Genomic DNA, 9,999 nt, shown 5'->3' with positions numbered 1-9,999 from the left:
ATGTGATTTTGATCAGATCCTGTGCACTTATTCTAATGGACTTGTAAGGAATGAGGTGTTTAACATTTTATAGCCTCAATGAACATGAAATAAAACTATCCGCTTAGCAAATTGTTACCACCAGTGGAGCTGGAAGTGACCTGTCCTCCACAAGTGGGCAAATCCTCCTTTCATTACTTTTTGCCTTGATTAATCTAATATCTTCTATATTATATTACCAGTAATTTTTTTTTCTTTCACAATGCTATGGGACTCCATTTGCAGAGCCCCTTATTCCTTGTTAGTTGAGCATGGTCCTCCCTTAGCATTAATTTCTTTAAATATTCCACCTGTACTTTCCGCCAGCTAGCTAGCTGATTAGCAAGCTTTTAGCTATTTTAAATGACTATCTATCTATCTATCTATCTATCTATCTATCTATCTATCTATCTATCTATCTATCTATCTATCTGTAAACTTAATGTTGCCATATTCTTCAAATTTACTTTTTTAATGACATATATTTGGGGCACTTCTTTCACTCTCCAACCGCTTATCTAATAGTATATCATAAGAACTCAAGATCAGCTTCAATGAGGCTGAAACAGCAGCAAACATAATGACACTAACATCACTAATGGGGTCATGAAAGCTTCTGCTGTGCTCTTGTCATAAAATGCTTTTTTTTATTATTCTTTAAAACCAGCTGTACAAGGCCCTTTCTCTTACATTTCTTTAAAGTATTCGATCAACATGATGATGGATTTGACCTTCAGGATGTGCCTGAATATGTGTATCGTTCCTTCTAAGTGTATGAGTGAGAGATATTCTGAATGTTCTGAAGGTGGCATCAGCATTCCCTACACCCACAAGAGCAATTGCTTGAAGGAGTACTTACTAAACTGTATATAAATGATATGGAATTTGAGTCATAAGCAGAAAACCGGTGTCTGCGGTTGTCTGAGGAAGAGCTATTAGGATGTGTATTCGAATAAGAATAAAACAGGTAAAAAAAAAAAGACACAATACTATGGAGGGCTCAATACCCTGTTACAAACATCACCAATATAAAACTGAGATAATAAAATGGAACATTGATTAGACATAAAAAAACAAAAATTGGTGGTCAGCACCTGCCAGGTGAAAGGAATCTGAGATCACTGAATGGTGCTGATGCTGATTGATCGGTTTAATCATAACCACTTGTGATAACTTGTGCACTTAGAACACTCATCACAGGCTCATGTACGCATTATTATTATTATTATTATTATTATTAATATCACAAATCTGTATTCAGAAGTTTGCTTAAAAGGGAAATGCCTAAAGAGAAGTTTAACTCCCCCTGAATAAGCTGTCTCTAGATAACTATACAGGCAAGAAAAGTCTTGAAAAGAAAAATCTATACACTCTGTTTATTTTCACGTGTATAGATAAGTGTATTAGTTGCTGAATATCCTGTCTTTAGATGGATAACTTTAGAAGGAAGAAATTAAGTGTTCTTTTTAAGAGACTGCAAGAGGCTGAGGTCCTAGTCAGGTGTCTCTATCTGTCAAACGGGCGTCGGTCTGGGTTGCCAAATAGCATGGATTCCTGTGTACTGAGATTGAATTGAGTTCTAAAATGAATGTGTTTTAAAAAGTATTATAACTAAATGAGTATATAGGATATGTCATATGATATGATTGAATCTACGAAAGATTAATCTAGTTACGTTGTTGTTGAGGTTGGTATTGAAATCTGGACGTGTTCTAAATAGTTATTCTACCAATTAAACTGGCAACCCTGGAATGGGCGGGGCTTAGCGCTCCGCGGTAGCGCTGACGGCTCTGGTGGCTGGAGCGGCACTTTGCTCATCACTGTGGCGGGGAGCGTCTCTCTGCAGGCCGGCTACAGCGCAGCCTCCGCTCCGCTCCGCTCCGGGCGCATCACGGCAAATCCGTGGAGTCCGCGTGCTCCCTGTCTTAAAAAAGTGCGCACCCAGCCGGATAAGCCCGTCATCTGCAGGGAAGAAGACGCACCACGGACACCGGCACACTTGGCCGAGAGGAGACAGCGAGAAAAAAAAACAAAAAACAAAAATAACAACAACAATAACAAAAAAACAAAAACATTATGATGTTGAAGCAGCACCTGCTCTTCGTGCTCTGCAGCGTCTGCGGGACTGTCGTTAAAGGTGAGCGCTCGAGGATGCCCCGTTTATTGCCTGCGGCGGTGAAGGGAGTTGGCTTTGGCTGTCTTTGCGCAAACACACACTCTTACTCAAGTGCTATCCTGGGGAGATTTAGAGCATAAACATGCGTTAGAAGTTTTGTGAGCGCGCATTCTTTCACACTGACCATCATCACCGGTGGGTGCGAAGTTGCAGTGATGACGGAGAGCTACAGAGGAACGGTGAAAGAGCTTAGCTGTGCATTTGTTTTTAAGAACTTCTACTTTCACAAATAAAGATATAGACAAGAGGGGTCAGTTAAGGGAGATCTGGCTAAGCATTGCACTTGAAGATCAGGGGGACGTGGGGGGAAAAAATAGTCTTGTTCCTTATAAATTGGCAGTTAACAGCGTAGTTAACAGAGTGGCATTTCATTCCCTGCGTGTTTGTTTGGGATTTAGCGAGCTGAAATAAATCTAGTCTAATTCATAGTCCAGTAGTCTTAAAGGGAGTGGCGGGTGTGCTCCGCTTCATTCAGGACCAGTGATTTAAGTTGGGCTGGCTCAGGAACGGCGTACTATCACGTCTATAACAGTTTATAAGAATACTACATGAGATATGGATGTCTGTTCTGTCGCACTGTACAGTACAGTAGCATACGGTTCCAGCGTCAGTGCGCGAGCACGAACGTCTTGCGCTCCCATCAGACTGCGGTATTTGCAGCCGTCTGCATCTTGGGGTCGTCCTAGTATAAAGCATAAGAGATTTTCTCCGCGATGCATAAAGGCTTGGTCAGGACGGGAGAAGAAACTGCGACTGTAGCTTAATGCATCCGTGGATACTGTGGATTGCTTATAGAATGGGACTGGACGTGATTTGAATGTAAAAAAAAAAACCCTACTGTATTCAGCTAAATAAAAAACCCCGGATCCACTGGATTGCACACATGTGGACCGTGCTCCAAACTTAAACCAGGGGGGGTGAACATAGCTCTATCCTCTGTCTAGTTTTCAGAACATCTGTGCCAGCAGGTGATCACAATCTCGGTCCCTTAAAGTCAGTGCTTTTTTATTCATCTTCATCTTTCTTAACATTAGTTAATTACCAAGGGAACTCTGACATAGTACAGCTGCCCAGGCTTTGCTTTCGGAGTTCTGGACTTCCTGTAGGTGTTTAGTCCAGGCTGAATCTAGCACACCTGATCCAGTTAATCAAGGGATTTAGTAGCATCTGAATATTACAGCCAGGTGTGTTGGAACTAAACTCAGCATGTTGGTAGATCTCCAGCAATGGGCACTCTGTGCTAGAGAACATTCCAACATCACAACAGATACATAAAAGGTTGTAATAACTTGAGCCAACTCCCGCAAATTAAAACAAAAATGCCTGGGGCTTTGAACTCTATGTAGATGGACTGAACAGTCTGCCATTAAGCCTCAGTCATCAGACAGACAAAATGGATGTGGATAGGGACTGGACTTTTGTATGCTTCAAAAATTATAACATGTATACGTTTTTTTAAGGAGGCAATCATCAGCAATTTGTATGTGTAGATGTTATCAATAAAAGAAGTATATATGAGTAGAAGCAAAACTTTGTTATTGAGTCATTCTGCTGTAGGAATATTGCTCAAATGCTACTCTGTTATTATAGAAGATCTGGCTTACTCGTGTACACCCCTCGAAAAGTGCAGATCTGAGATTATACACCGCAGGTATATTTTGCTTTTTATTTGGAATTTATATAATATCAGAAATAATTTGCATTCAAAATTTGTTGATATAGCCTTTTTCTGGCCCTGAAATAAGCTCAATCTCTATATAGAGCAAAGCTGATCAGCAAGTGTGCCTTTTCCATAAAAGATAACCCACGAGACAAGCATGTGCCGTGTCTGAAATTATTTCCTGTTTACCATATAGTGCACTGTTTTGCATGTCAGCCATTTTGTAGCGTTGTCTGAATTCTCAGTGTACAGTCATATTCCCTGGATAGTTAAAAACAGCACAGCAATTTTTGTTTCAGCTTGAAATTAAATTAAGGGCACTGTAATGGCCAAAACACCTTGTATAAATCAGCTGTCAGCTGTTAATACGAGCAACACACAATGGTTAATTAAGTGTGTTCCTGGTAGAAAGTTTTATTTAAAATTTTTGCTTGTTGTTGGATTGAGGCTGCATATTTGGTGCCCTATGTATTCCTACGTATGGCATAACAGCCTGTAAAGTGGATAGTGAATAGAGCTTGTTCGTTTGCTCAGAAGAGGTGTTGTCACTGCAATTGCAATTCACCCCGCAAACAGCAGAGGGCTCTACAAATTGGAAACAGCTCCTTTAACTCCTAAAAGAACAGCCAGTTTAGCCGTTTCTCTGACGAGTGAAATATTTCCTAGGATGACCTAATAAATCATCACACTGATATGTCCACTCTTTTGCAAGTTCTCTTTTGTCCCACTGACTCTTCATGTCTGCGAATCTTTTCTGTGTATAATTGCTATAAAAAGCTCAGAGCTTGACATCCCTTTTGGGACGAGACATTTAGGTCAGGGTTTCATCTGCTTTTCTATGGCTCTAGCCTGTTTAATCCCCACAAGAGGAGCCTTTTTCCCACCTTAGTTAGTGACTCATAGAATAAGACATTTGTACTGGAGATGTAATGTGACACACAAATTGGACCTGAGGGACAAAAAATCCCCCTCAAACATAACTGCAGAGATGCCAGAGGGATGCCTAGCTACATACGTGGATGGACGTGGTGCCACTAGAGCACCGCCGTTAGCTTTGGCTTATTGGTGGATTTTTTTGACGTGCTAGGTGTATCAGAGGGAAGCGTTTTATTTGCCGCTTAAAGATGCCCCCCTCCGCTGCTCCAGAGAGTTAGCTTATCCTGAAAGAATGGGCTTTAAGCCTGTGAGTGCTGGCCATGGAGCTATGCTATAAATAATCCAGTGGAGGAAGGAGACTGGCAGTGCGCAGGCACCGAGCCTCACTGCTTTGTGCTTGCTGACAGATCTGCATCTACACGGATCAGTCAGAGAGCAGCCCAAAAAAAAAAACGGCACTATACAAGAGACACACTGGGCAGCAGACATGAGCTGTTATGCTGACAGCTAGCATTTTGGTCTGTTTTTATTCTTATGACTGCTCGCATTTTACTTGAATTATTTTTTATCACCAGTTACCTAAGATGCCTTGCCCCCAGCTTGTTTCTCTGCTCTCTGGCTCACAAGTGATAATCTGAGTGATTACATTAATTCCCATAGCAAATAAACACATACACTCGAGCTTCTTGCTTTCTTGAAATTCTGATGATGCAGCAAGACGGCAGCCAGTCTGTTGGAAACTGACCCGATAACGTTCTCTACTGTTTATATTAATGATTAATCCAGAAATAGCATAGTTAATCTCCTGCTAAAGCTGCAGCTATCTCAGCTGTACATAACTACATGGCCCAGGCACGAATGACATCTTTCTCTTTCTCTCTCTCTCTCTCTCTCTCTCTCTCTCTCTCTTTCTCTCCCTCTCTCTCTTTCTCTCTCTCTCTCTCTCTCTCTCTCCATCAGGTTTAATGAGGCTGTTCACAGCAAATTCAGAAAAAGTAGTGTGTCTTTGAAAGACTTCCTTAATGAAAGACATATATAGCTTGCTCGAGGAGGCCATAATAACTCTACTGATAAATGGTTCTGTGACACAGTCAGTTAATAAGATCACCTACCTCTGGGCATGCAGACATGATAATTAGCTTCTCGTTGAAGCCTGCAGACACAGAAAAGACAGAAAAAGAGATAACGATTATATTTGGGTTTTTTGGTGTTTAACATTAAAGTTATACCATTAATTGAGATAGAGTGAGTTGTTTGAACTCTGATCATGCTCATTATATTCACCTTTAAAATTCAACACAGGTAGGCTTTTTTTATTTTGTGGATAATTTTTTTTTTTTTAATTTTTAGATGTCTTATAATGACTATCCTCTTTATTATCCGGAGATCAATTTTTAGTGACAGTTTCCAGTTCAAAACCTTAAATTCATAGCCCAGGGTATGTCTTTGATCACAGGGTAGATAGCGCTGCATGGCCAGAATAAAATACAAATCTAATTCACGTTTCATCGTAAAAAATGTTCGAACTCATCCTGACCCTGATGTTCTGATTAATTACATTTGTCATGACTAAAGTTTCCATTCACCCAGAGAACAACACACCTGTGTATTCTCACGCACACAAACACAAGCTGTAGCCTGTGTCCGAATTTGTTCCTTTGTTGCCATATGTTCAGCCATTTTGTAGCATTGACTGAAATCTCCATGGACAAATCATATTTGATGGATTCCTATATTGTGAACCATAGTGCATGATAAATCCAGTGTACCATCAACGTATGCTACTTCAATACAAAACTCCCACAATAGCAACTTCCTGCAGCTCACAATTTACCTAAGGACAGCAGCAGCATTGCCAGGTGGGTGGTTTTCCAGCTGAATTGAGGGTTAAACATACATTCGCATTCATTATATCATCAGTAGCCATTTTATTATGCTCAAGATCTCACTGGATCCCAAGCCTTGTGATCTTAGGCCATGAAACTCCAAAAAGACTGAGCTCAGGATCGAACCCTGGACCCCGGAACTGTACCCACAGTTATACCATACTTTATATGGACTAATTCCTGTAAAAATATTAACATTCAATTTATTTAATTCATGAATGCCTGAATATTATATTAATTACACCCCAAAATCTTATATATTGCATATATTATATATATCCTTTCATTGAGTTAGTTTGCTCATTCTCATACCAATTCTGATTTGTTTTTGTACAAATAATTTTAAAATATTTTGACCACTAAACCTGACAGACATCTATTCCTGTATTTAATACAAAAAAATGTAATAAAAAATTGTATGTATTTTTATGTTTAATTTTGTTTGACATTCTGAATGTGTGTGAGATGCCAGGTCACAATATGTTTCCTGGCACATAAGAAAGAGTGGTCTGAATCAGGTCCGGTGTCTCCCAGCGTCTGTTCCATTTTTGCAGCTTGCTGTATGTACCTTCAACAAAATACCACGGCAGATTTTTTTTTTTTTTTAGAAAGCTGACACTCAAAATGTATTTAGAACGAAAAGTTTAGGGAGGACAGTTTGTATATTAAAACCGGCACTTGTTCCTGAGGCTTAAATCTTCACCTGTGGCGAAAAGACATGACGTGCTGTGTAGCAATTTGTCTTTTACACTTATGGAAAAACATTGGTGCGGCTGATTTAGGACATAATGTAGGACATAGTCTGTGATTTGATACATACCCATAGTCCACTGTTTTTCTTCTGGGTCTTTATTGAATATTTTTAAACCTAGCCATGTAACCAGGATCCTATTCAGTATTCTGTTAGCGGACCTCATCAGTCATTGTCGTTGCTTGTATCGTCTTTGAGCACACATTGTCACCAGTAAACACCACAGAGCGTTTCACATCTAGTGTTTTCCTTCTTCGGTGACACAGTAGGACATCAATATCACATGTAGTAGTGTGCATTCGAATTCAAGATGGATTTTGCAAGGCCAGACCAAAAACCTATCCATCTATAAATCCATTCGTTCGTGCATGTATCCATCTATCTCTATATATTTCTGTCTATTTCTCCATATACGTGGTTTTGAGAAACCATCTATCCATCTGTACGGGATTCTGAGAAAAAAATAAGTGCTGGGAAAAACAAGTTTTAAAAAAAATAAAAATAAAATGTAAATAGCACAAAATGGCTTCTCCTGTCTGCTTGTATATCAAGGGATTTAATTGGCTGTTTACAGAAAGCTGCACGGTCGTATCTGATTGTTAGCACATTACTGTCAGAAAAAAAAAGGACTGGGCAAAAGCATATGAATCCTCTGTTCATTTAATAAACAGAACCCCATCATTTTTAACTCTTCTTCCGAGCCCACTATGCCATACTAGAAGATGTGCTTCCTAATTGCCTTTTTTTTTTGGTTAGTATCTCATTGAATTGCATTTAAAGAAAACTTCATAACACTTTTTATTATTTAGAGAGAACTATCCAATTAATCATTTGCTGTACTTTCACAGTCAGAAATATAGTGGGTATGAGAAACCCTTGCCGCTTGTGAGCCTCATTTGTGAAAAATATAGTACTGCCTACAAAACATGCAATATTTCCTTTAAAAACACTGGACGTCTAAGCATGTAATGGATTTGAATAGTCTTCACACCTACACCCATCTGCTTAGTGCATATGTGGGACATCTGGACCACCTACATCATCATGATAGTTATTTACATTCTCCTGTCCAATAAGGCTGGCAGTCATTTATTCCATATCTAATGCTATAATGCGTTACATGTCTGTGTGTATTTGAAGGTCACATTCAGAATATTATTCTCACTCCGGGCGCATATCGTCAATGTCTATACCTTCAACACGGTCTGTTATTATTTTCTCCTAGTAAAACCTTTTCAACTGAATAGATTGCAGTGTGAACATCCTCCAATACAAGGCCTTAACACACAACCGCCCTGAAATCAAAAGAGGACATTGACGTAAAACAACCACGCACGAATAGTCACTAATGAAAATGACTAATGAAAATCCTCATTAAAATCCCTCTTTCGAAAAACGGCGTCGACAGCAAATCCTCAACCAAATCCAGCACCTCCTCCTCCTCCTCCTCCCCTTCACCCATTGCAGTGCTTTGTTTTAATGGACACATGCTAATGTGCCTAGATAAATTTGTTTACCTGCTTTTTGAATCTCGCTGCTGATTGACGTGTCCTCAAAAAGGATAGAGGTGGCGTGAATATTGACGGAAAGAGCGCAGTCAATCGTAAAGCAGCAACCCCGAGTCAACATCAGGCATATTTGCTAATCATTGAAACTATGTATTTCTTTTAAACTTCGTGTATGTTCACATAAACCACGACCTGGAGCTGTCAAACCAAGTTTTAAAAAATCTATTTGAATTTTAATTAGATATGAGATTTTTTTAAAATCCATATTAATACTAACGAGTCTAGAATTTTTTATTCTGCCAAAAGACAGAAGTTCAAATATGATGGCAGTGTTACATTTGCTTAAGCGAAGAAATTCACAGAAATATCTTCTTCTTTTTTTTAGAAAGACAAACCATATTTAATGAGTTGATGCGGTTGTCTTTATTTTATTTTATTTTTTTTTACATCCAGTCGTGTCCTTGATTATCCATGGCTAGGGAAACATGACCTGATTTACAGTAGACAAAAAAAAAGCTATTACTACTGTTGTGTTAAAAAATAAATAAATAAATAAATAAAAGAGTTAGAAGTCCAATTAACATACAGTAGATGTTATTTAAAGTTCTTTCAGCTCACAGGTTATGTGAGTGAGGGCATTTTAACTATTATTTTCTGATTTTCTATTTCAGATATTTAAATAGAGTTTGAATAGTGAGATAGGATAAATAATATAAATTTTTTTCATTCATATACCGAATATCAGACGCATGCCTGCAGGGGTAGGGCACAGCCTTACGATTGGCTTTCCTCTTTAGGGGCAGTGCTCAGTCGATATTGTGACACCATTATCTTCTTTCTATATTGATCAGCTGTATGTAAAGTAGCAAGTTACAAGGCCTTTAGCAGTGATACCTCTGAATGATTATATCCATTACATATAAATAAATAAAACACTTCAGAAGGAATACTCTACCTTAACGAGAATGAACTATTCTAGATAATATATTGTAGCACAAACTATGACCCTGACAAGGATAACGCGGTTTTTGAAGATGAATGAATGGACATTTAGAACGAGCATCTACTCTTCTTTAATTTTACAATTATTAATCCAGCGGAGAAGAAAAGGCTTATGATGCACT

General features: G+C 38.8%; 1 protein-coding gene across 8 annotated transcripts in view; it reads left to right on the top strand.

The window, feature by feature from the left end:
* Window positions 1-1,799: 1,799 nt before the first annotated feature.
* Window positions 1,800-9,999, top strand: part of cadm2b (cell adhesion molecule 2b) — a 162,898-nt gene continuing 154,698 nt past the window's right edge. For 2 of the 8 annotated variants that reach the window (XM_058412892.1, XM_058412887.1), the window contains exon 1: window positions 1,802-2,155. In XM_058412892.1, coding sequence (XP_058268875.1) covers window positions 2,095-2,155 — 61 coding nt within the window. In that variant the 5' untranslated portion in view covers window positions 1,802-2,094. Of the gene's footprint in view, window positions 2,156-9,999 lie in introns of all 8 variants that reach the window. The other 6 variants (XM_058412895.1, XM_058412889.1, XM_058412890.1 and 3 more) reach the window with 6 other exon arrangements.

Source organism: Hemibagrus wyckioides, linkage group LG17, assembly GCF_019097595.1.
Source record: "Hemibagrus wyckioides isolate EC202008001 linkage group LG17, SWU_Hwy_1.0, whole genome shotgun sequence".
In the NCBI taxonomy this organism is placed as follows: domain Eukaryota; kingdom Metazoa; phylum Chordata; class Actinopteri; order Siluriformes; family Bagridae; genus Hemibagrus; species Hemibagrus wyckioides.
This window is presented reverse-complemented; position numbering and strand designations above follow the sequence as displayed.